The sequence below is a fragment of the Dama dama genome, chromosome 30, assembly GCF_033118175.1.
Source record: "Dama dama isolate Ldn47 chromosome 30, ASM3311817v1, whole genome shotgun sequence".
In the NCBI taxonomy this organism is placed as follows: domain Eukaryota; kingdom Metazoa; phylum Chordata; class Mammalia; order Artiodactyla; family Cervidae; genus Dama; species Dama dama.
Genome location: NC_083710.1, coordinates 79,255,752 through 79,283,361, shown reverse-complemented (window position 1 = coordinate 79,283,361; position 27,610 = coordinate 79,255,752). Strand labels below are relative to the sequence as shown.

At 44.5% G+C, this 27,610-nt stretch overlaps 1 protein-coding gene and 1 long non-coding RNA gene across 2 annotated transcripts in view; one reads left to right on the top strand and one right to left on the bottom strand.

Annotated features, from left to right (window-relative positions):
* Nucleotides 1-19,930, bottom strand: part of UBAC2 (UBA domain containing 2) — a 165,711-nt gene extending 145,781 nt beyond the window's left edge. The window contains exon 1 of the mRNA XM_061133837.1: nt 19,725-19,930. Coding sequence (XP_060989820.1) covers nt 19,725-19,923 — 199 coding nt within the window. The 5' untranslated portion in view covers nt 19,924-19,930. The remainder of the gene's footprint in view (nt 1-19,724) is intronic.
* An 80-nt stretch (nt 19,931-20,010) lies between these two features.
* LOC133049259 (uncharacterized) lies at nt 20,011-21,841 on the top strand. Its single transcript, XR_009691256.1, has 2 exons — nt 20,011-20,547; nt 20,684-21,841. It is a non-coding gene; the product is annotated as an uncharacterized LOC133049259 (long non-coding RNA).
* The last annotated feature ends 5,769 nt before the right edge of the window (nt 21,842-27,610 follow it).

The following is a 27,610-nucleotide window of genomic DNA, read 5'->3' as shown; positions in this document are numbered from 1 at the left end:
AGCCTGTTCTCATCACTCCAGTCCTCATCTCAGACAGCACCTCAGAGTGGCTTTCCCGCATGACTCTGTATTTCAGTTCAGTCAGTCAGTCAGTTCAGTCGCTCAGTAGTGTCCAACTCTTTGCGACCCCATGGACTGCAGCACTGCATAGCAATTTTCACTATTTGAAATTCTTCTTTGAAAGTTTTACTTCTTTGTCGTCTCCCTCATCAGAATGTAAACTCCATGAAGACAGGATCCTATTTGTCTTGTTCACTGCTGTATTTCCATACCCAGGACAGTATCTGGCCAATAGGAGGGTTTTAGTACGTATTTGGTGAAGGACAGAATTATATGAGGTAGGTAGTACTCTCTCCAAATTTATAATAAGAGAAAATTGTGACTCAGAGTAAGTTACCAGTTCATTATCACAAATGATTTAGCCTGAGTTCCATTAAAGTAAAGGTAAGACAAAGACAAGCAGGAAGCCAGTTTATTTTGGAATGTGATTCCAAGGAGCAGGGGTGAAGGATATTGGAAATAAAACACAGAAGAGTCAATACAAATATTCATTATGAAGCTAGGCACCTCTGTGAGTGACAGATCATTCTGAGGAGCTACAGTCCAGAGCTGAGTCCCGCAGGATTTTCTAAGAAGCCTTGTGAATGTAGCACAGAAACATCACCCAGGGAAGAAACAGGAAAGCATTTTTATCCATCATCCCTCAGAAGTCTAGAGTGACCACAGAAAAGAAGGCCCATGGGAAAAACAGAGAAGTAAGTTTTACCAGATCAGACCAGCTTACACCAAACAAGAGTGTACAAATACATGGAGTAAGAGATGGGGCTGAACACACAGCGATGCTATTCAAGAAGTGGTGTCTGACCTGTTGGCCTGGAAGTGGCATGACCAGGTACAAATCCTGACAAATAAATAAATAAAACCGCTACAAATAAAACTGCTCCCTATGCTGGCTGGCCACAGAGCTCCATGGTCCAAAGAGATTGTCACCTGCATGGTGGGTTTTAACTGAAATAAAGACATGAAAAAGTAATAACAGAAATCAGTAAAAACAGAAAGTGGTACCCTATGTAACAAAAGTAAATGCAACTGTGAACGAAGATATAAAGAGATGGCAGTCTGGGAGGGTGCAACACAGAGTGGTGGGTACTTGAGTTCAGTCCAGTTCAGTCGCTCATGTCCGACTCTTTGCGACCCCCTGGACTGCAGCACACAAGGCCTCCCTGTCCATCACCAACTCCTGGAGTTTACTCAAACGCATGTCCACTGAGTCTGTGATGCCATCCAACCATCTCATCCTCTGTCGTCCCCTTCTCCTCCCGCCTTCAATCTTTCCCAGCATCAGGGTCTTTTCCAATGAGTCAGTTCTTCACATCAGGTGGCCAAAGTATTGGAGTTTCAGCTTCAGCATCAGTCCTTCCAATGAATATTCAGGACTGATTTCCTTTAGCATTGATTAGTTGGATCTCCTTGCTGTCCAAGAGATTCTCAGAGTCTTCTCCAACACCACAGTTCAAACACATCAATTCTTTGGCACTCAGCTTTCTTTACAGCCCAACTCTCACACCCATACATGACTATTGGAAACACCATAGCCTTGACTAGACAGACCTTTGTTGGCAAAGTAATGTCTCTGCTTATTAATATACTGTCTAGGTTGGTCATAACTTTTCTTCCAAGGAGCAAGTGTCTTTTAATTTCGTGGCTGCAGTCACCATCTGCAGTGATTTTGGAGCCCAAAAAATAAAGTCTGTCACTGTTTCCATTGCTTCCCCATCTATTTGCCATGAAGTGATGGGACCAGATGCCATGATCTCAGTTTTCTGAATGTTGAGTTTTAAGCCAACTTTTTACCCTTCTCTTTCACTTTCACCAAGAGACTCTGGTTCTTCTTCACTTTCTGCCATAAGGGTGGTGTCATCTGCCTATCTGAGGCTACTGATATTTCTCCCAGCAATCTTGATTCTAGCTTGTGCTTCATCCAGCCCAGCAAGTTTTTCATGAGGTACTCTGCATATAAGTTAAATAATCAGGGTGACAATAGAGCCTTGATGTACTCCTTTCCCAATTTAAAACCAGTCTGTTGCTCCATGTCCAGTTCTAACTGTTGCTCCCTGACCTTATTAAATGCCAAACAGATCAAAGGTTTTAAAAATATATATAAGATCTCTGATTTAAAAAAAAAAATATACATCTAGGAATTTAGCCTAAAGTAATTACCATGGATATACAAAAAGATTTTTGCTATAAACACATTTATCACAGCATTGTTTATAACAGTGAAAAAAACTAGAAACATGACTATCCAATAGGAAAATAAACTGTCCTATCCATAAAATGGAATCATATCCAATTTTAAGAACTAGGTTATAGAAAAATATTTCATGCTTTGGAGAATGTTCCTAAGTAGTAAGTGCAAAATATTTCTAGTAGCATTATTATATAACACTTAAAAAAAAAATAGTTCATACATGGGCTTTTTTTTTTAAGCATCTGTCAAAGTATTAACAGTGGTAATCTCTGAGTGATCTGTTCATGGGAGGTTTTAATTTTTTACGAAAATATTTTAAGAATTAGAAAAAATAATTTTGGTTTAGCTAGTTATTAATTCAGTAAAAAGTGTCATTAAATCCTTATGCAGCAAGACAAGGCAAATCGTTAGCAATCTGCTGGCTCCTCTGTTAGCGGAACCAGGATGTGGTTCATATATGAAGAACCCAAGCAGGGATCAAATGGAAGGTTAGAAACAAGTCACTTCTTTGCAATGGGTCCTTCCACTTTTGAAAATAGGGATGTTACAAATTTTGAGAGTGAGAAGCAATACATTAATCTAAAAACAGAAATACAAAGCATCTATGGTAAAGACAGCATAAAACACCAAAGTTTAGGGTGTTTCCTCTTGGGTCACTCAACTCTTTGGCATGACTGAGGTACACAGCCATCTCTCTGTGGCAATGAATAGCATCAGGCTATGGTGACTGCGTATTGTCCTAAAATAATTATTACAGTACATGTGGAGTACTTTATGCCAAGCACTGTGCTAAAAAAAGCACACAGTGAATGCTTACAGTACCTGAGGCAATAATTACTTATCTGAATGTTTTAGGTAAAAAATAGGTTAAAAAACGTTAAATAACTTCCTCAAGGTCATAGCTAGTTAGCAGAGGGGCTTAGATCTGAACTTGCTCTGCCTGACTCCAAAGAAAAGGTTTTCTAATATAAAACAAGAAAATCTGATATCTTTGTATCATAGTCCATGGTCCAAGGGATTTTCACTATTACTATTTTTAATACTTCACCTGTACTTTTTCGGTTCCTCCGAAAGTTAAACATAGAATTACCATGGTGTCCAGGTGTTAGTCACTCAGTCATGCCCAACTCTGTGACCTCATGGACTGTAGGTCACGCAGCTTCTCTGTCCATGGGGTTCTCCAGGCAAGAATACTGGAGTGGGTAGCCATATGACCCAACAATTCATCTCCTAGTTATATACTTAACAGGACTGAAAACAGATATTCAAACAAAAACCTGAATATTCATCATAGCATACCCTAAGAGCCAAAAAAGTGGAAAGAACCCAAATGTTTATCAACAGATGAATAAACAAAATGAAGTACATCCATAAAACAGACCATTACCCAGTCATTAAAGGACACATGCTACTGACAGAGGCTACAATATAGCAGAATCTTGAAAACATCATGCTTAGTGAAAGCAGCCAGAAACAAAAAGCCATACATGATGATTCCATACACATGAGGGGCCCAGAATTAAAAAATGCAGAGACAGAAAGCAGATCAAAGTGGATTATGCGGGGTAGGTGGAATGCAAGGGGCTGCTTAGTGGAAGCTGTGCTTCTTCAGGGGGCGACAGAAATGGTCCGAAATTAGAGATTGGTGACCACTGCACAACAGTGTAAATGGGCCGGAAGCAAACAGTGGTACACCTTCAAATGGTTAAAATGGTGAGTTTTATGTTCTGTGAATCCTACCTCAGTAAAAATATGCATCTTTCAGGTACTGAAGACACTAACCGCAGGTCTTGCAAAGCACAGCCATGTGGGCTGTTACAGAGCATCGTAGCTGAGGAGCGCTGCAGGGGGTGGGGATGAGGGGAACCAAGGCAGCAACCCTGCCCGCTCCCACAAGTCACCGAGTCACAGCACACTCGCTAAAAGCCCCGGTGTGGTTCGCACCCCTGGTTGGAGGGGCCGCCATATCCTACCAGATTGGTTTTCCTATTTCTGACTACTTAACTATTCGGTAAACTTCTCAGGGGTCCCACAAGAATGGGGTCACTTGATGTTTTATGAAGTCACTTAAACTTTTTCATCAAAAAGGGGTTATGCTAACATGTGGAAGTCTGCGAAAAGGCAGAAACCTGTGCCTCTGGGAGGGACGCCTCCGGTATCCACCTTGTTTTACTCTTCAGGACTGTGAGTCTCCTGGAAGGAAACCTGATAAAAATATACCCTCAGTGACCCAGGGGAGGACAGCGAGTGCCTTCTGGTGACCGTCCCCACAAAGACATCCATAAAACTGGTCTATTGGGGGAGGGGGCGGTGCGGGAGACACAAACAAAACACATATCTGCAAGTAGAGAAACCTAAGTCTGATTTTCAAGTTTGATGATCCAAGGAATCTCTTCCACTTCTGTCTGGTGGGAAAGTCTATGACTCATGTCAATGTATGGCAAAAACCACTACAATATTATAAATTAATTAGCCTCCAATTAAAATAAATTAATTTTAAAAAAATAGAGAACCAAGCAGAAAGTCTTTTAAAGTCTGGACTTGTACACACACCCTTTTAGCACCTAATCCATTTGTGTGTAGAGACATTTCTAAACATCTTTAACCACTGGTGCTGAGACTGGCAGATCGGTAGCAACACAAAACACCCACTTAAACTCTATAAACACTAAAATGAATTCTAAGTGGATTCAAAAATTGGATAAAAGCAATGAAACCAAAAAGATAGCTCCAGACAAAATTCCAGTTCAAGATGACAGACTCCAATACCTGTCCACTTTTCCTCCCTTCCAAAGTCACACTGAAACAAGAGGGCCCTCAGAACACAAGAGAAACATCTCCTTTCAAAGATGTCCAAGAAACAATCAATAAAGACCAAGACCCGGGGAGGAACAACGTGCAAACAGAATTATCCGTCAGAATAATATTCCTCAAACTTCAATCATTTCCATTTTGGCACCACAAGTTTTGCTATATCCCAGTGCTACCTACCCTGTTATTTAACACTTCAACTCACCTTACTATGATTTAGTTAAATAAATGTATTTTAAAAGAAACTTTACATCACTACAATAATTGCAAAATGAGGGTCACACTGTCATCAGTAGGTGGTAACTATAAAAATGAACACCCTTTATGAAATTCTAACACTGCTGCTGACAGAAAGATGGGGGCCTGCCTCTTGTTCTCTAGGTGACAGCAGGAAGCTGGCTGCTAATAGTAAGGCAGTTCAGACTAGCACCTGACTGAGACTTTCTCTCTGTTACAATCAAAAGGAGAAAGAACTGACAAGGGAATTATTATCTCACGTTTGTCTCAATGGCCCTTGGTGTGGAGCCCACATCCTGTGTAAAACCATCCCCATATAAATGGCACACACGCCTGCCTTGCCGTGACAGGTGGGCGGCCCTTCCACAAAACCCCACCCCCAGGCACACTCACATTTTCTCACACACACCCATTCATCTGGTGTTTTTCTCCCCAACAGGAGAAACGGCTTGGCCCCCAGAATAAAATTCAAGAAATGCTCTCTGAAGAAAGTGGTGATGTATTTGGGAGGACGCTGAGAGTCTGAGGGCTGAGAAGGACTCGAAAAGAGCGCGGGTGTCTTCAGACTCCCCCAGGAGGTGCCAGCCTGGGGAACACAGATCAGTGGGAGGGGGTGGGTGCTAAGAGGAAGGGCAGCCTTACTCAGAGTGAGAGTTACACAGAGCTGAGCCCCCCAGCCAGCCAGCAGTCGGGGATTTCCTCCTGCTCCCCACCTCTGCACCCCAGCTGGAAGGCAGCCTCGTCAAAGCTCTGCACACCTGAACAGGGCCTGCAGGCAGCCCTGCTGCAGAGGTATGGGCCTCCTGGGGACAAAGACCAACCCACAAATAAAGAGGAAGTCCACACCAGCTACTTAGGAGTCCAGGCTCTCACTATGCACACGAATGGCCAAGTGAGCACCTGGAAAGTTCACCCTGTGTCCTCTGCACCAAAACATTTACTGTAGGATGTAGGCCAGCGGGGAGAAAAACAGAAGACTTTCAAGAAGAAAATGATGCAAGGGTCAAGAAGCAGCAGTAGCTGAGGGTGAAATTAAGTAGTGAAGAAATATCAAAAGAAATTAAGAGACTCCCTGAAGTAGCACAGGTTTTATGACCCAGGGCTCTGTTTTCTTCTACAACTCCAGTTGTAGTTAATAAATTTAACAAAGAGTTCAATTTCCTTGTTGCAGGGTCCATAAGCCTGGAAGTACTAACTTGCATCATCAACCTTTAAAAACCAACTAATACTGTACTCTTTCCACTGTTTCATGCTACATTCAAGGGACTAAGGTGACATACGCATTGGAAAATGTCTGAGAACAGTGGCAATGTAACATAAAAATCTTATGAAAAATATCCAGGAAAGGGAATCATGATTTACATAAGCAGTGCAGGGGGTCACAAAGAGTTGGACATGACTGAGCAACTGAACAACAATAAAAATAACAATAATTTTCATTTATAATTTAAATGAGGGTTAAAATTTAAGCAATGTACAGTATGTGACGATAGGTAATAATACTGTACTGTATACTTGAAACTGGCTAGTAGATCTTGAATGTTTCCACACACACAAAAAAGATGACTGTGAGGTGGATATGTTAATTACCTTGACCACAGTAATCAGCTCACCATGTATGCATATGACAAAACATCACACACAACATAAACATATAAAATTTTTGTCAATTATATCTCAATAAAGCTAGAAAAAATAAACTGAACAATTTTGGGTTTAAAATTTTTAATTAAAAATTTTAATTTTTAAATTAAAATTTTAATGCATAAAAGCAGCCCCACACAGCACCAGTGTGTTCCACAAAGCACACTTCAAAAACGTTGGAGTCAATCATTATTTATGATGTTCTTTGTCAGGTTGTACTTATTAAAATTCCATAGAAATGCATTTTTAAAGTAGCTTGATTTAAGGTAGGTTCTGCCTTCATGACTTAAACTGATACTGCCATAAGCTGAGAATGGAAAAAGGTGGAAAAGGCAGATAATGTGCTAAGTCACTTTAGTCGTGTCTGACTCTTTGCAGCCCTATGGACTATGGCCTGCCAGGCTCCTCTGTTCCCTGGGATTCTCCAGGCAGAATACTGGAGAGGGCTGCCATGCCCTCCTCCAGGGGATCTTCCCGACCCAGAGACTGAACTCATGTCTCCTGGGTCTCCTGCATTGCAGGCTGATTCTTTACTGCTGAGCCACCGGGGAAGCCCAAGGTAGACAATGTGCTTAGTCGCTCAGTCGTGTCTGACTCTTTGCACCCCACGGACTGTAGCCCACCAGACTTCTCGGTCCATGGGGATTCTCCAGGCAAGAATATTGGAGTGGGTTGCCATTCCCTAATTAGGGTTTTTTGTTTTTTTTTGTAGGAGCTAATATACTATGGCTGTTTTTATTTGCATAGTGTTCTTTTTACTTTCTCTTTATTAGTCAAGTTATTAATCAAAAAAGAGAAGGGAAAAAGAACACTATGCAAATAAAAACAACCGTAGTATACTAGTTCCTACAAGAAAAAAAAAAATACTAATTAGGACACAGAACATCTCTAGTGAAAGCAGAACTGGATTTTGGTTCTGCTCAGGAAGAAAGAGGGAGACTCTTGGACTGAAAGCCAACAAAAGGAACATGGTGGACCCAAGAGAAAGGAGCTGCAGCAGACACAAGGGGAGGAATGAAAAGCAACCTGCTAGGACTGAGTGAGTTTTCAGTGGCCAGGAAATAAGCCCCACTGCTGAGCAGAGCTGCTGTATTCGTCACGATCCTATGAACAGGGTCAAGTGGTCAAGAGAGAGAAATGTAAATAAACTTGAGTCTGAGCAGTAGTAGTGTGCTTTAGTTCACAACACACAACATGAAGCCAGACTGGATTCCAATTCTAGCCCTGTTCCTCACCAGCTATGATCCTGGGCAAGTTACTTAAAACCTGCACCTCACTTTCCTCATCTGCAAACTGCGGGGAGTAATTCAGAATAGTACTTCACAGGGTTGTTCTGAGAACTAACCAGCTGTTCAGATGGAGCCTAGTAATGTCACGTAAGTGTTACACAGTAAAATTTACAGTGTGATATAAGTAAAACTGATAAGAACGCCTACTTTATTAGTTGATTGAAAAATTACAGAGATATGCAGAACTCTCATTTAAATGATGATTCTTTTTCCCAGGTGTTTTTCCTAAGGCTTAGAAGTTATATTACCATTGCTCCTAGTCAGAGACTAAATTCACATCAATTTAGTCTCTAACGTGGCATGACATAGTGAAAAAAAATGCTGGCTTTGGAGGCAAGCAAACCTGAGCTCAAGTCCTAGCTCTTCCACATAATTTGGACAAATTACACTCTGAGACTCAACATACTCATTTGCAGAAAAAATAGAGTAACAATACCTAGAGCTACTGTGAAAATTAAAAGTGATAACTTAAGTAAACCAATCTCTTCTCCCTTAAAATTGCTGGTAAAGTTATAGGTACCATCCCGTGGGGCTAGAAATTTGACAGTATCAAAAGTTAAAATACTCTTTATTTAGTCTTCTTTTATTTCTAGGAATATTTGAAAATGAAGATGCTCTCAGCATTACTGTAATGGAAAAAAAAAAAAAAAACAGAGGGAAGCACCAACCTAACTGTGAGAGTAGTATACTAAGAAAATGCTTATGACAAAGGAGAAAACAGCAGAATACACACACAGTCATTATGACTGCATTTTAAGAGTGTTGCATGAAATAAAAGCAAGTTAGAAAATAGTATTCAAGTGTGATAAACTTATTTTTAATTATTAATTTGGATATTCATTTTTGCAATAGAAAAAGTATAAACACCAAGATGTTAATAAATGGTGTTTTTATTTCTTCTCACTACTTTTCCATATTTCAGAATTTTCTTTGGTGAACATGTATTCATTGTACAATAACAAAATCAGTTCATTTAAAACAAGAACATAAATGACAGAGGGGAAAAGATTAAGAAAATTAACTGAAATGCCAACTGTGGTTTTTCTCTATCTTGCAAGCTTTCTATAATGTGGTTAATCTTACTTTAGATTGAAAAGAAAAACATTGTTTTTAAAAGCACCCTCGCTCAGGTTTGCCCTTTCCTACTTAATATGTTTTTCCTTCTCAATCAAAATTCTTGAATAAAGAGTATTATATTTCTCAAGAGTTTCAAAAAATACACTCCCTCAAAACTTAAGAAATCTGGGAAGCAGCTTATCCCCAAGAATCATGCATTAAAAGCAACTGGTTCAGGGGTTTGGGCAAACCAGGCCTGCTGAGTTAATCCCTTACTGCAACAAGGAATAAAATCAGAACACAAATACACAAAGTCACCTCTAAAGAGGCCAGCCAAGTGATCCTTGGTCCCTGAAAACAGAAACCTAACTAAAACAAGATGGCAAAATTGCAGGTTCCACTGAGGTACCGAAATATTAATATAAGAGTAGCTGAATACCAAAGGGAGACTCAACAACCAAAATGCAGATTTTACAAAGTAACAGCACCAAGAGAGTCCTCTCAGTCAGATCATGAGTTTAAAGAGCAGAAGGGTGAGAGTTCTCTGCTCTGGAGAGAGGATGTCATGAGGATGATGAGTGGAGTGAACCACCCTACTGTGCATACACATCCATGCCTTCGTGTCAAGCCGAGCAAGGGGTGAGCTGAATACGTGAGCCCTGATAGGAGGTGGGGGGTACAGTGGGTTTCTGGAAAGCAGAAGGAGGAGAAGCCATGTTGATCAATGAGATTAAAAAATGCACAACCAGGACAAAGAATCAGCAATTCCAGCAAAGCAGAGGTGGACCACAAGCCAGAGGCGTCATCTTTGTTTCAGTCCAACAGTGCCCTCAAGCAAGCCAAACAGGCCTTAGAAGGAAGAAACTGTAGATGGACCTAAGTTTCAAGAAGCTAACGAAAAGTCACCAAATGAAGACCACCAGCCTAACAATACATCCCCCAGGTCAGGGGAGCAACCCGCATGAGTGCCTCCCCAGACACCGTAAGAACCTACAGTACAGAATCAGCTTAAACCACTGGCCAGGCTCAGAGAGAAGCATAGGAACAGTCCGAGCTTCTCACCATTCCTTCTTCCTCCCACTCTGCCCCATCTAGAAACCAGGAAGGAGAAACTGGAAATTTCAGGGTTGGATGGGACACAAAAGGTCAGAAGCCAGTTACATCACTTTCTCTGACAAGTGGTTACCAACTACAAATCTCAACTGGGAGAAACAGGGAGAAAAAGTCTTAAATTCGAATCAAGGCTGAATAAACTGAACTAGGTACTTTCAACCTCTAAAGAGGGAGAAAATCTTAACTGGGATGAAGAGGGAGAAAAAGTCTTACCTTTGAATGAACGCTGAATACACTGAACTGGGTACTTTCAATCTCTAAACTGAGCTTACGTTTTGTGACTTCTGTTCCCTAAGGTTACTGCCACCTGAATGCACCTTTTGTCTTTCACTTACTACTGAATCCCGAGCTCCTAGAAGAAGAGCCGCTGAATCAACAACTTAAAGAGTGAATAAAAAGTCATAAGGCCTGAAGCCTTTTCATAAAGGCAAAAAGCTTTCCAAGATAAGTATATTTTAAAGAGATGGTGACCCCCTTCTGATGTCTATGTTAGAAGCTTTCTCTATCTCCTTTATACTTTAATAAAAGTTTATTACACACACACACACACAAAAAAGAGATGGTGAGAGACAAAAATATTTACTTTGATCACCTCCCACAAGTTATATATTCAACACATGGAGTACATACCTGAAGAAAGAATATATCAGAACATGGTATGGCCCTTCCTGGGAGCACCACCACAGCCACAGTGGGAAACTATGGAAGTGTCCGTGTCAGTGCAATGCTGGGGACAGAGTGCTAGGCTTATGAGGCAATATCCTAAAGCTGAAATGAGGGTGGGGTTTGTAGGCCCTGAATGACCCACTGGTCCTTACGGCTCACCCATCTCTAGAGTGAGAAGAATGTCCCTACCACAGGCTGGCACCACTGTACCTTGGATTCATTAGCTGCATTTGACTCGGTCTTCCTAACTAAGGTTTTGGATCAAGAAGAGTTTCACTCAAAGGAACCTTCCAGCTCAGGTGAGATTTCTCATTCTGATAAATTTATACTACTGGTTCCCAACTCAGGGCTATGTGAGTTTTAGTTAGCATGATATCTTTGGGTACTGACAACCATCCAAATCTCCAAAGGGCTGACTCCAGCTCTGTCTTCCTGAGACTCGCTCAGCTGTCCATCCCAACAATCCACTCTATTTCTACTCTCTACTTCTAGCTCACAGGCTTCCCCAGTGGCTCGTGATAAAGAATCCACCTGACAATGCAAGAGACCCAGGTTCCATCCCTGGTTGGGAAGATGCCCTGGAAAAGGAAATGGCAACCCACTCCAGTATTCTTGCCTGAAGAATCCCCATGGACAGTGGAGTCTGGTGGGCTATAGTCCCTGGGGTCACAAAGAGTCAGATATGGCTTAGCGACTAAGCAACAACCACCTCTAGTTCACTCCTTCGACATAAATAGGTTTCGGCCTTAATGATCCACTGAAACTGCTCATCTTAAAGTGACAATAACTTATAGCCAAATTCAGGAGCCCCTGAGGATGTGAAAGAAACTAAGCAGATGTGGTCAGAAGATGAGAGGAGAGAGTCAAAGAACAAGGAATTTTAGAAAGGTACAGACTACCAGGTATAAAATAAATAAGATAAAGATACAAGGAGGTAATGTACAGCACAGGGAATATGGCCAATATTTTATAATAACTTTGAATGGAAGGCAATCTATAAAAATTGCGAATCACTATGCTATACACCTGACACTAATATAAGATTGTAAATCAATGACACTTCTATTTAAAAAAAAAAAAATTGTAGGAAAAAGTGTTCATCAAGGCCAGTGTGACACTCAGTGAATGGCATTACTGAGGAAGCTGATCCCACCATCTACTCTGGTAAAGTCATTCGCCCCTTGAGGAGTGTTGATCCAACACAGACTGAGTACCAAGGAATGATTGAGATCGTGGACGAAGGGGATATGAAAGGTGAGGTCTATCCATTTGGCATAGTTGGGATGGCCAACAAAGGGGACTGCCTACAGAAAGGGGACAGCGTCAAGTTCCAGTTGTGTGTTCTGGGCCAAAATGCACAGACTATGGCCTACAACATCACACCCCTGCGTAGGGCTACAGCGGAGTGTGTGAAAGATCAGTTTGGCTTCATTAACTATGAAGTAGGAGATAGCAAGAAGCTCTTTTTCCATGTGAAAGAAGTTCAGGATGGCACTGAGCTACAGGCAGGAGATGAGGTGGAATTCTCAGTGATTCTTAATCAGTGCACTGGCAAGTGCAGTGCTTGCAATGTTTGGCGAGTCTGCGAGGGCCCCAAGGCTGTTGCAGCTCCACGACCTGATAGGTTGGTCAATTGCTTGAAGAATTTCACCCTGGATGATGCCAGTGCTCCTCGCCTAATGGTTCTTCGTCAGCCAAGGGGACCAGATAACTCAATGGGATTTGGTGCAGAAAGAAAGATCCGTCAAGCTGGTGTCATTGACTGACCACATCCACAAAGCACATCATTAATCCACTATGATCAAGTTGGGGGGATTCTGGTAAAGGGTTCTGAATATCTCCCTCTTCATCCCTCCCAAAATCTGGAATACTTATTCTATTGAGCTATTACACCAGTTTTAACACCTTCCTCGTGTTATGTTTAAAAAAATAAATAAATTTAAGAAAACCATTTTAAAATTATGCACAGTTGCAACCTGGAAAACTTAAGGTGGCGCCTTATAGTATCAATTTTAGGAGCTTTATTTGGTGCATTTAACGCAACTGGTAATTGCAAAATCCACTTCGCCTGTGTAAGAGAAAAATATAGACTGTTAACTTGTTGGCCCTATGAAATTCTGCACTTGATATTTAGTATATACTCTACCTTCATTACTTCTGGCAAAATTTCTGCCTAAGCACTCAGTTGCATTCTTTTTCCTTTTCTGTTTATTATGCTTTAATTCTGAGGACCATATGAGGGTAGAATATATTAAAAATTACCAAAATTTGTATAGGCAAACCATTTCCTCAAGTTGATGGCCAAATGTTAAAATGTTATTTTTCATATCATTTATAATCTTGTCACAGTCCACTTAACGAAGTTTGGTTAGATTTCAGTGAAAATTATCTTCCAGAGTAGTTTTTTTTTTTTCCCCCCCCTGGCATGGGGGGGTAACTTTACTACAATTAGTATGTATGGTGCAGAATTTCATGCAAATGAGGTGTGCCAGCAGTGTGATAATTTAAACGTATTTAAACAAAAACAAAAAGACGAATGCACAAACTTGCTGCTGCTTAGATCACTGCAGCTTATAGGACCCAGTTTCTTTTACTGATTTCAAAACAAAAGAAAAAATAATAAAAAAGTTGTGCCTGAAAAAAAAAAAAAAAAGGCCAGTGTGAGAGAACATTCCCCTAAGACAAGGAGTGAGAGGCCCGTATGTGGACAAGGAAGTCTCCGGTCACTCACTCTCGGCAGTATGTGGGGGAGGGAAGCAGGTGCGGTGAACGCCAGGCCACAGCCGGTGACCATCAAAAAAACCCAGCTGATTAACTGCAGAGCTTAAGAGTGAAGGGAAGTGAGAAAGGGAAAAAAGTGAAGACATCTTTCAAGAAGCTTGGTAGGGAAGAAGAAACAAAGTCGTTGGGCAGGTACAGAACACAGTCAATGGATGGAATGGTTATGCTTCTGTATTTATAAGACTCCAAACAAGTCTCCAGTTAAAAATACTTCACCCCAAGACTATACTTTCAGGGATCATTTCCATAGGTTGTTCCTAGAGAAGTCTCTCTCTGTATGACACAGGGAACTCAAACCGGGGCTCTGTGACAACCTAGGGGGATGGGATGTGGTGGGAAGCGGGAGGGAGGCTCAGGAGGGAGGGGACACATGTCTACCTATGGCTGTTTCATGGTGATGTATGGCAGAAACCAACACAACACTGTAAACCAACCATCCTTTAATTAAAAATAAATAAAAAAGGAAAAAAAACTTCACCCTATTTATTTACTATGCAAAACTCTAGCAGTTTACACATGATAAATGTTTTCATCTTCACAACCACCTGAAAAAAATAGGTAATAACATCTCCTTTCCACAGAATAGGGATCTGAAATTTCCTGGGGGTCTCTGAAGAGCCCAAAGGAGAAAGCACCAGCTTTAACTCATGCCGGAAGAGAGGCGGGAATGTCACTGGAAAAGGCTGTAGAGAATGACTTCTCCACTGGCCCAGTGTTTAAGACTCTAAGCTCCCAATGATTGAGCCACGGGTTCAATCCCACGTCGGGGAACGAGATCCCACATGCTGCAACTAAGACTCAATGCAGCCAAATAAATAATAAAAATAAGTTTTAAAAGAATGAGTTAAGAATAGACAAAGGGTGGGCCTCAATTAGAAGAATTCTTTTAGACTGGGGTAAACAAAAGAACTAAGTTCACATGCCTGACAAACCCTTATTCATCTCCCCAAAATCAGCTTGAACATCACCTACATTACGACATCTCCTCTAACACCTGCAGAATGGATACAAACAAGTTAGCGAGAAGATGTGCCCAGGTATGGCCATGGGTGCCAACACCCATGGCCCTTATATCTGGGATAGAGGAAGTGTGGGAACAGTCTTGATGACGAGACAACGGAATCCAAGAAATGTAACCGAGCAGTCGTGCTGAGGACTCAGCTCGCATGGGACACCACACATAAGGATGAGGCTGGGGTTTTGCCAGGACAGACAGCAGGACAGGGGTCCCAGGTCACCAAGGGTCTCGACGGGAACGCAACTCGGGGAATCAACCGTGGTCTCCAGACTGGAAGTGGAAGATGCCAGAAATGGCCTGTAAACTGGAGACAAGGAGATCAGAAGTCTGGCCATCAGAGTCACCGTGAGAGAGTGTGAAGCTGCAGGAGTTTGTTTACAAAGAAAGCAGGCAAATCAAACTAGGTCGGGTGAAGATGGTTTCCTCCTAAAGAAACACCCATGTCTACCTACTCTTGTCTCCCCTCTCCACCGCGCCTTCAACACTGGACTGGAACTGTCTTCAGTTCTGTCCTCAGCCTTCCTGCTCTACTTCCTGCTCCCGGTGTCACCATTCACATCCAGGGCACAACCCCCACGTAATGGCCCGTGTCCGGCCAGCTCCCTCTCTGCAGATGGCCCTTGCATTATCTCCAACTGGACTTCCCAGGCCCTTAGACACTGAATGTCTTCCCCCAACTAAGCCCCTCCATTTCTACACGCCCTGCCTCAGTGAACAGGAACATGTATACCCAGTCACCTTCAACTCCTTTCTCTCTCCCAATCTCATGAGCTTTACTGACACGGCCTAACTGCCTACACATTTTTAGAATCCTCCTTCTCCCCGCTGTCCATTCCCATTGCTCCCACCTTCACCGAGGCCATCAGCCTCTCCCGCTGGACTCTGGGCCCCTCCTGCTGGCAACCCTGTTGCCTTGACCTAAATCTGTCCCTTAGGATCTTCCCCCGGTTTTAAAAATTCAGATCTCTGATGGCCACATTGGCTCTTCTGAATGTGACTCTCTGGGGATGGGACCAGGAATCTGAAAACTCCGTGGCTGCTCTCACAGCCAGGACACAGGCAGCGTATGGAAAACACTGCTTGCATCCCCAACAGGAGGCTTCCATCTTGCCGCCCACGGCAGCGTGAAGCCTCCCCAACCAGAGCTTCAGAGCTTCACCTTCTCCTGCTTCCTGAACTCGGCTCTACCATCCGCTCCTGTCTGTATTCCTAAGGAGGGGCAGCTGGCCACATTTTCTCTTCAGGTTCCATCCCCAGCCCTCGCCTCCCTGGCCTCTGAATGACGTCACTGCACACACGTCTGTGCAGGAAGTGCTCCCATCAGCCATGATCAGCAATCATCACCTCATCACCTCCGGCCTCTCTGCCGGGCCCTGCCCAGGCTCCGGCCCCGACAGATGCCCTCTCCCCACTCGCAGGCCCGACCAGCTTGCGCTCAAGCCGCAAGTCAGCTGAAGCGTCTTCCCACGATGGAAGTCTTAACAGTGACTGTCTCCTCCCGAGCCCACCCCCTGCCCGAAACCCTCAGCACCCAGCACAGATGTTGTCTCATTCCTTTTTGTCACCTTTTCTCCCACTAGACACTGAATTCCTTGAGGGTGGGATCTACACTTGGAATACATTAGACATGCAGTTAGTGTTGCTTGAATCCACGGTCAGTGAGTACACTGTGAAGTCATGGGAACGCTTACTAATAAATGTAAGAAATCATACATCTATTACTCAACGTGTAGTCGTCTCTAAGCAAGGCTCTAAAAGAGGCATGAACACGAGTCCTACGCACGTTTATCCAGTCCTAATTACCCGACAGCAGTACAGTTTCCCAAAGACATGGTTGCAAATGCCTTTTGCTTGATTCATGGCCCTGGCAGCACCAGCTTTCTTCAACACCTGGAAAACGCCCTGCTCTGCCTGCTTGAGAGTCTCTGTGCTTGTGCATCCCCTTCTGCAAGATGCACACTGTTCAACAAAAACTCACCTGCTGGCTCCTTCACACCATTTCAGTCACCTTCCCAAACGTCTTCTCTGACCACGACAGCTAAAGCAGCATCCTTCGCATTCTTCTGGTGTCCTGCTAAAGTCCTCTGTAACTGCAGCCTACGCCACTACCCTTGAATTTTCCTCATGACACGATGTGAAATCACATAGTAACATACTTATTGGATGCTGGTCTGCTTCATCCTGGGTACCACTTTATCCTCTGTACACAAACAGTACGTGGCTTATGTAGGTAGTCAACAGACACTTGCAGAATAAATAAATAAATGAGAAAGAGGAAAGCAAGTGTAATGTGAAAACACCATCATCTACTAGTCACAGAGGTGGGAAATATGCAGGTGGTAGCAAAGAGCCAGGATTTTTCCCTTAAAAAACATCCCTTGGGGCGGGGTTAGGCAAACATTCATCCTCAGGACACTTAGGATCAGAACTCTCATTTACCAAAGGGCACACGACTTACCTAAAGGAAATCACTTCCCTTTCAGTGGGGAGCCTTGCAAAGAAAAACCAGAGCAAGGAAAATTTCCCTGCCCAGACTTGTGAAAAGACCAGTCCAGAAAAAAATGGTGCCTAAACAACACTGTAAGCTCTGCAAACACTGGGACCAAGACTCGTGCAATGTCACGTCCCCAGATCCTAGCAAGAGTTGTCAATCCCCAGAAACCAACCCATAAGATTTGCTCAAAATGTTTGTTAAAGGAGCATATAAGACACGGACTTCTGAGGAATGGCCATTCCACCCATTTTTATGCTTCACCCATTTATTTCAGAAACAAGCCAAGACAGCTAAGAAGAAGCCTAGAGCCTAGGCCTCTCCCTCAGCTGCAGTTTGGCTCCTAGAAATCAATAGTTATCAACCATGTGCCACAAGTAATCATGTCTTACCTTCCCCAGAGTCACCTTATATCTAATTTGAATACACTTTGGCAACATAATAGCTAACAGAGCATAGTAACCAGTAACAGATTTTGCCTGCTATTTTAATTTTTTAATGTTTTTTGATTAGCAAGGAAGGATAGCTCAAAATGACTTAAGAAAATAAACAAAACTAAAGAATTCTACTACGTGGTGCTGGAGAAGACTCTTGAGAATCCCTTGGACTGCAAGGAGATCAAATCAGTCAATCCTAAAAGAAATCAACCCTGAATATTCATTGGAAGGACTGATGCTGAAGCTGAAGCTCCAATACTTTGGCCACCTGATGCCAAGAGCCAACTCATTGGAAAAGACCCTGATGCTGGGAAAGACTGAGGGCAGGAGGAGAAGGGGACGACAGAAGATGAGATGGTTGGATGGCATGAATGGACATGAATCTGGGCAAACTCCGTGAGAGAGTGAAGGACAGGGAGGCCTGGGGTGCTGCAGTCCACTGGGTCCCAGAGTCAGACACGACTGACTGACTGAACAGTAACAACTGCTAATTTCCTATTCAGCAGTGTATGGCTCATAGTAGGATCCCAAGAAAAACACACCACCTTCTCAACTATCAGTTTCAACAGTCATGATGTTCTTTATCCAAAGGGTACTCTGAGGGAGATTAACTACCTAGTAGCTGTTATGGTACTCTGAGGCCAGTGCTTGAAAAATGCTATAAATCAAATCATGAAACAAGGGAAATCATAAATACTAAGCCCACTTCAAAACCTGAGAAGCTGAGAAGTGAGGAAGATTTATAATTATGCCTGTCACCCTGATACTAACTTACTCCCAGACTAACATATCAACTTACTGACCAGGTATCTTAACACATCTTTCGTTACCAGAACATTTGTTGACCAGAGATACATTAATATTCACTTATGTAACAAAACTGCTGACCACAGGTGTTAATTTCTGCAAAAATCCCCTGGTCAATAATATGATCTGTGTTCTTAAAAAGATTCCTACCTTTCACAACAGATCATGAACATTTGGAAATGTCAACTGCCTCTGTACTCGGTAAGATTAACTTCACACGTTTGGAGATAAGGAAGCATGAATAGTGACAAGCAATTGCAAAAACTGTATCTATTCAAACAGTTCGCTGTTGCTCTGTCAATGCCTAACTTCAATGCTGTTCACTTGACATACAGTCCACCTTACCAAGAGTCAATTAGGCCATTTCAGCGAGAAAAAGAAAGCTGTTTAAAAGGCTCTATATATTTCTCTACCCTCTATCTGTTGACACCCCACCGCTGATATGCCACTAAAATATAACAAACATCCAGCAGCAACGGCCCTGCTTGTGCCAAACTCCTTCTAAACTTCCTTTCACTTTCAAGTACTTTCAATCAGTTTTTGTCTAAATACTCCTAAGGGAGGCTGAGGGGGAGAAAAAAAAATCGAAGTAAAACTAAGGGGTCAGATTCTGAAGCCGAGGTTTGAAATTTGCATCTGAGGGAAGGCAGTTTGGATCCCTCGGTAGCCTAAAATGAATGGAGCAAGGTGAGTGGGAAGGGAGCAGGCTTCCAGCATCGCCTCCACCCGGACAGCTCTGGTTTCTCTGCTGAGGGCAAGAAGCCGGGCCAGAACATCAGGGCAACCCAGCCCGAACCCTAACTGCCCAGCCCACTCGGCGGCAGCCCCGGGAGCACCTGAGCATCGAACCTGGGGCTCACAGGTGGTGGGGGGCGGGGGGAGCTGGAGGCGGGACTCAGTCCTCACTGGCCCCTCCAGGCTGGGACGGGGGCGGTGACCGCTGGCCCCCACGGGGCAGGAACTACCAAGGTTCTGGCAACTGGGATGGAAGATCTGCCCCCTCACCACTCACACAAAACCTCTCGCAACCCCCCAGAGTCCCTGCCGCCCCCAGTCTCCTAAAGGAGGTACCCAAGGGTGCCGTCTAGGGGACATAACTAGGATGGCGGCGGCCGGTACTCACAAAGCCCACTGGAGCCGGTGCTGGTGAACATGGTCCCGGCGCCGGACCCAGAGCCCCCGCGGGGGACAGGGGGAGGGGAAGCGGAGACTGAAGCGGGGGGGCTGTGGAGAAAACCCTGCGACCGCGCAGGCGCACTCCGGCCGGGGCGACGAATCCGGCAACTGGACTCCACACCAGAGGCCGCCAGAGAACAACGCATGCGCGGCTCGTCCGTTTTTGTTTTTTGTTTTTTTTTTTTTCCCAGCCCGCCCCCCCCCCCCCCCCCCACTTCCTGCCGTGAAAGGGAAGTGCGTCCGAAGCGAAAGGGGTCCGCCTCTCCGGATTTTTCCGACGGCCGCGGAAGCCTTGGGAAAGGAGTGGGGATGGCGTGTGGGAGGAGTGGGTGTAACTCTTGGGAGCCCGCGCTAGTACTTTAGCGCCGCCCCTCACCCCGTGGAGTCACCAAAGCAACATATGCCTCAGGCATGCCGGCGCGGGGGACATTTCCTCTCGACCTCTAACACCTCTCCCCCTGACGGGACGCCAGGCGCTTTGGGCGCGTGCTCAGTTCTTTCTGGGCCGTCGCGGAGCTGGCTCCCCGGCTGACTGTTGACCCGACCGCCTCGAGTTCCGGTGTCCGGCCGAGTGCTGAAGAGACAGCTTCTCGGATGGAAGGGTACCCGGAGCTGGAAGGCCGTCCTTGTCGCGGGGAGCAGGGCGGTCCAGCTGTCCCCTCCCCCTTTTCCCGTGTCGGTCCCTCGCGAAATCCCCACAAAAAGCTCCGAGTGCCGTGGCCCCTGGACCCTTCCCCGCCGCGGTGGCCCGTGTCGTGTCAGCAGGCGCGGTGAGTCTGTGGCTGAGCGAACCGGCTCTCCAGACTTCTGTCATGGAGTCCTTAAACGGACTTGCCATTTTAATTTTTTTTTTTCCCTTGCAAAATTTTTACTCCTTAGTAAAGCAAATTTACTTTTCTTTTAAAGGGAGGTTGAGCATCAGCCCTGGGTGTTCATTGGAAGGACTGATGCTGAAGCTGAAACTCCAATACGTTGGCCACCTCATGCTGAAGAGTTGACTCATTGGAAAAGACCCTGATGCTGGGAGGGATTGGAGGCAGAAGGAGAAGAGGACGACAGAGGATGAGATGGCTGGATGGTATCACCGACTCGATGGACATGAGTTTGAGTAAACTCCGGGAGTTTGTGATAGACAGGGAGGCCTGGCATGCTGCGATTCATGGGGTTGCAAAGAGTCGGACACGACTGAGCGACTGAACTGAACTGAGCTCGAAAACTTTAGTATTATGTGGTCGTTACCATCCCTGGTGAGCTCGCCTGCAAAGTGGCAGACCCGAGTTGGATTCCTGGGTTGGGAAGATCCCCTGGAGGAGGGCATGGGAACCCACTCAAGTTTTCTTGCCTGGAGGATTCCATGGACAGAGGATCCTGGCGGGCTACAGTTCATGGGCTCGCAAGGAGTCGGACACGACTGAGTGACCAAGCATGCACACAGAGCTTAAAGAACACATATGGGGAGGCTTTGGACACCTGATGCGAAGAACCTACTCATTGAAGAAGACCCTGACTCTGGGAAAGATGGAAGGCAGGAGGAGAAGGGGAGGACAGAGGATGAGTTGTTTGGATGGCATCACAGACTTAATGGACATGTTTTTATTGAGTCACTCAGTCCAGTCTGTCTTTCTGACCCCAGGGACTGCTGCCGGCCAGGGTTCCCTGTCCTTCACTATTTCTCCCAGAGTTTACTCAAACTCAGGTCCATGAAAAGGAAGGATACACCCGTCTGAATGCAGAGTTCCAAAGAATAGCAAAGAGAGATAAGAAAGCCCTTTGTAAGTGAACAATGGACATGAGTTTGAGCAAACTCCAGGAGATGGTGAAGGACAGGGAAACCTGGCATGCTGCACTCCATTGGGTTGCAAAGAATCAGACACGACTTAGCGACTGAACAACAAGGGAACTACATTATTTATTATAGTTATTTCCAACAGCCTATTTAGGTGAAGAGTTTCAGTACAGTGAAACAATTCTGGCAAAAGCAACAAAGTGTAACAGAACGTTTGAGATTTCTTTTGACAGAATTAGAACATCTTTAAATTTAATAAAAAAATTTTAAATACTTCAGATTATTACCATCTCTTTTAGTTTCTAATCTGAAGTCGCTTGGTTGTGTCCGACTCTTTGTGATCCCATGGACTAGCCCACCAGGCTCTTCTGTCCGTGGAATTCTCCAGTCAAGAATACTAGAATGGGTAGACATTTCCTTCTCCAGAGGATCGTCCCAACCCAGGGATTGAACCCACGTCTCCTGCATTGCAGACAGATTCTTTATGGTCTGAATCACTGATGCTGTGCCTCTTAATTTGGGTCTCCCAAAAGCAGACTCTGAGGCAAAGTTTCAAATTCAGTTTCAAGTTTGTCTGGCAGTAGTCCTAAAAAAGACCACTCTTTTTTGAAAAAGAGATTGGGAAGGAAAGGATGGAAGCCAACAGAGACGAATCATCAAATGAATCAGCACTATAGGCAGCTGAGCCAGTGCCCTAGAATCCTGCCTTCAGACGGGGAGGGAGCTGGGGTATTTATCCACGGTCACTCAGGGGTATCCCCCCCCACCCCCGCAGCTGAGCAGTTCCCCAGCACTTCCACCCCCTATGTGAGTGGGCAGAGGCTCTGGTGGCAGAGCAAGGGCTGTGGTTGGGAAGGGTGACCTTAGGTGGTTAAAGCTCAGGGTGGGGTACTAACACGAAGGTACCATCCCGCCTCTGGCTTTCCTGTTTGTGCAGCACAATGGTAAGAAGGCTGTGCTGAGAAAATTACATATGGAAATCAGAGGGTGGGTTTGTTTTTTTAGCAGAAGTGATGGATTGATTTGCATCCCCCACCCCCAGTAGAAGTCCACCACATCATTACTCTAGAGTTTTTTTTTTTCTTTTTCCCTTTCTTCCTCTCTCTTTTTCTCTCTCCCTCCCTCCCTCCCTTCTTTCCTTTCTTCCTCTCTTCTCTGTTTTCTATCACATAGCAAAGGCTATAGTTTCCAGAGTCTGAGTCCTAGAGATGGATCGTACACCCTAACACGTGGTGGGGTGTCAGAACAGGAAATCAGTTTTCTGTCAGACTTATCACTACCACTCAATGTATAGGGAAGTATTTTAAAGCAACTCATATGGAGCCTGATTGTGAGACAGTCAAATGTCCTCATCTTCACTGACCATCTGCTCTTTCTTGGAGGCCAAGCGAAGGTTCCTTGTCTTTCCCATGTCACCTACAAACATGATCTGGTCTGCTGGTACCACATGTGCACATTCTCAACTTCCGTTAGTTATTTTTCTACTGTGCATTCATTTTTCTATACCTCCTGTGTGGCATCACTTCTGATCTTCTGATTTCTCTTCTATTTACAGGGGAATGCTAGTGTTGTGGCTGTTTAGTCGCTCAGTCATGTAGGACTCTTGGGACCCTATGGACTGTAGCCCACCAGGCTCCTCTATCCATGGGATTCTCCAGGCAAAAATACTGGAGTGGGTTGCCATTTCCTTCTCCAGGGGATCTTCCCAACCCAGAAATCAAACCCTCGTCTCCTGCACTGCAGGTGGATTATTTAACCACTGAGCCACGAGGGAAGCTCTCCTCCTAGTGTACTCATGTCCAAACACTGGCAGATCAAAATATATTTTAATTTCTATACATTTCTTTCTTTTGTTTCATTGCATAAAAGTAATGGTATTATATGGTTATTAAAATTATGCATAGCATATTTTCCTGAGTTTCATTTAGGGTATTAAAGACAGAATTACAGAATATTTGTTATAAAAGGGAGAGTTGGATCTCCTAGAAATGAGAGCCATTAGGCTATGTTGTATATGCCATGCATACATTTGACAGACTGTAATTGGGTGGGCTTCCCAGGTGGCACTAGTGGTAAAGAACCCACCTGCCAACGCAGGAGACGTAAGAGACGTGGGTTTGATCCCTGGGCCGGGAAGATCCCCTGAAGTAGGAAATGTCAACCCACTCCAATATTCTTTCCTGGAGAATCCCATGGAAGGAGGAGCCTGGCAGGCTACAGTCTGCCAGGTCACAAGGAGTTGGACACGACTGAAGTGACTTAGCATGTACAGTTGGGTTCTGGATGGCCTAATGTGAATAAAGACCATGTAGTCTTAGGGCATAGATACTCCAAAAGTATCTATCAGATGTAAAAGACGTTTTCCTGTGGCGTATATTTAGGTATATGACATATTTGGAGATATAGAAGCTCTTTATTATCTTAATATGCCATACATATTCCATAACACTAACTGTTGGCTAGAATATTTGTAAGTTATATTGTTCACAAATATGATTATTCTGTCCCTTATCCATTTTTCTCCTCTGAGGCTAATTTTGATGAAATGGATGGGGTCTTGCTCATAGTACAAGAGCAGTATTAAAAGTAGAATGGATACCTAACTTCCCATTGCAGGGTTGTCAACACCACACCTTCATTTCCTAGCCTGTCCGTGTTGTTTAAACAAACTGAATACTCATTCAAAGAGGCTATCAGATGTAGTGCTGTTAGTTCATGTTCTCCTGAAAGCCAACCTTGAGACAATTTCGGTGCAAATCCCACTCCTCCATTTGAGAGGTGACTCTAGGAAGCGTGGTGAGGACCTAGGAAAGTGAGATAGGGAAGAGGGTAGTGAATAATGAGTGGGTTACAGCTGTAAGCACTTGGAAGTGAGTCCTGTTAGAGAGCTTCTAAGAGTCTGAGCAAAATCCATCTCACAACTATCTCACCAGCAGGCAAGGAAGCCGAGCTGTTTTTGTACCAACTCCCTTTCTCATTGGATAAGGGTTGCTCCTGAGGTTACAACACCCTCCACCCGCCCCTGTGCTTTCAGCCACGCTCGTGCATGCAAAAAGGCCCTCGGGCAGACAGACACAGGCGCTTTTACAATTGTCCCCTGAAGCTCTAGGTGACCTTCAACATGGGCAAAGAGGCTATGGTTGGGACAGCATCAGCATCTGCCAAAAGTGAAAAGAAGGTATTGAGGCCAAATGAGCAATTCCCCTTATCCTCTTACCGCAGGCCACAGGGCAGGACTTGTTTACTGGGCCAGCATTTTCTTCCCCTTGATGGAGATGTCTGAGGATTCATACCACATGACTCATCCTGGCCCATGATGTAGCTGTCCTGGATCTTTGTCAGGGTGCAGGCTGGATTTCAGGGCATCATCAAAACAGGACAGACATGCCAAACTTCATAATCTCATCCTCTGCCCAGGATATGTCCTCTTAGGAATCTGCCCAGTCGCCTCCTGTCCATTTGGACAAGGCTAATGACCAAGATCTACATCTCCCAGGGTTGTATCAGCAGAAGTGGGAGCTTGTCACTAACTGGCTTACTCAGAGATATGAGGATCATTATTGGCTCAGATGTTTAATTTTGCTGTGCATCTCATGGCCAGGTCATGCTGACCAGTGATAGCATGTTGATTTGCTACGTTTAACATAACGTCCTGAAACAAGATATATTCTTTTAGGAACTTCCCTGGCAGTCCATTGTTTAAGACTCTGTGCTTCTACTGCAGAAGTTGAGAGGGCACAGGTTCAAGCCCTGGTCAGGGAACTAAGATTCTACATGTTTCACAGTGCAGCCAGAACACATATTCATTTAATTTTGTAATTATTCTTTTCCCAAGTGGAGATAATCATAATGATTTTGTGCAGGAAACACCTTATCACTCTTATTTCCATTACTAGTAACATTGATTATTGTAAATCTATAGAAGTGCCATGGAAATAGGCATACTTAGGAATATCATTACCATAGTAGCTCACCATACTCTTTCTAGCAATGCCTTAGTCCCAAAGGCGACAATGTGTCTGCTCTCGTATGTCATATGTCTGAGGACAAGATCATGAACCCAAAACTTCACTGGTAAGCTATTTCTCCCCATGATGCTCACCAAATCTGCCATGAGTTAAGGCTGTTGTTTTCTTTCTTTCTTTTTTGTGGCCTTGCCACACAGCATGTGAAACTTCCCTGACCAGGGATCGAACCCTTGCCTCCTGTAGTGGAAGCATGGAGTCTTAACCACTGGACCACCAGGGAAGTCCCAAGGCAAGAAGGAGAAATAACCATTCTTTCACTCACCTGGCTTCATCACCTGTTCACCTGGCACCCACTCTTCCCACAGTCACGGCTCGCCTTGACCTCCCTCTGCATTTGAACCTGTGATCCAGTCAGTAGGACCAGTTCTGATGCAGGGTAAGAGGAATTTGAGAGGTTCCAGTCCCCTGCTCTGTGAGGGTGGCTGGATTCCATCCCCTAGAGAATGGAATTCCTCTGTGAAAGTGAGTACGCACTAATGCATTCATCAGTGATTGCCTGTCTCCCCTACTCCACTGCAAGCAGGGCCTGTCTTTAATCTTTTTATCACCTTGGAACAGTGAATGACACAGTAGATCTTCAATATCCATATTTATTTAGTGAATGACGTGAATGGGCCATGCTGGCTGCTCCCCCCAGCTCTACGGTTGGGTGGTCTTCAGCTTTTCCTGAGGTCAGTGCCTGTCTCCTGCCCCATGAGTAGTGCATGCCTTGTGCCCCCAGACTTCTCACCCTTATAGTTGTCCTTAGCTGACCCCATCTGTGATGGGGAATTTCATGTGTCAACTTGGCTAGCCCACAGCACCCAGACGTGTGGTCAGATACATCTACAGTTACCATGAAGGTATTTTTTAAGATGAGATTAACATTTAAATCGGTAGGCATTGAGTAAAGCAGATTGCCCCTGCTCTGGATTGAATGTTTTCATCCCTCTGCCAGGTTCATATGTTGAAGCGTTAATCCCCAATGTGGTGGGGTTTGGATGTGGAGGTTCTGGGAGGTAATTAGGTCATAGGGGTAGAACTAGTGTCCCTGTAAGAAGGCATAGGAGAGAGGTGATCTCTCTCTGCCATGTGAGGATGCAGCCAGAAGGTGTCAGTTTGTAAACCAAGAAGTGAGCCCTCACCCGAAGCCAAACTGGCCAGCACCTGGGTCTAGGACCTCTTAGCCCCCAGAACTGTGAGAAATATGTCGTTTAAGCCACCCAGTCATGGCATTTTTGTTGTAGCAGCCTGTGTAGACTAAGACAACCCTCCATAGTGATTTAGTGCTCTTGCAAATAGTCCAAGGCCCTGTAAAAAAGACTGTCTTCCTCTAAAGAAGAGGAAATTCTGCTAGCAGATGTCTTCAGACTGGAACTGCAGCAGCAACTCTTCCTGAATCTCCAGCCACAATCACATAAGCCAGTTCCTTATAATGAATCTCTCTCTTTGGCCAAAGAGAGAGAGAGAGAGATGATGATGATGATGATAGAGAGGTAGATGAGAGAGAGAGAGTGGGAGAGAGAGAGATGATAGATATCTACGGGGAGACAAATGTATAGATGCAGAGAGATACAGTTACACATCCTACTGGCTCCATTTGTCTGGAGAAACCTGATCAATATACCATCCCACCCACTTCCAAGGACCAGTGACCTTTCTGGGAATGCTGGGCTCACTGGCTGCCTTGCTGACAGACGGTCCCTGTCTGCTCGGCTCTCTAAGTAGAGTATGTATGTGCAGGCCACACACTCTGTGATCACTGACAGCCCCCCGCCCCATGTGCTCTGACAGGCATACTCGTTGCCAGCTGCCCCGCTCCCCAGGTGTGTGCAGCCTGTCTAGATTTGCCCTAAGCCTTTCACAGACTCACTCAAACCTGGTTCTGTGACTTCAGACTTCTGTGTTCGTGGGGTTTTTTTTTTTTCTGTTTTATAATTTTACATTCTGGGGCTTGGAAATACTGTTCCTCTCAGGACTAGGGAACCCTAGAGATGGTGAACAACTTGCCTGGGAGCATGACTTTCACAGGCAGACGAA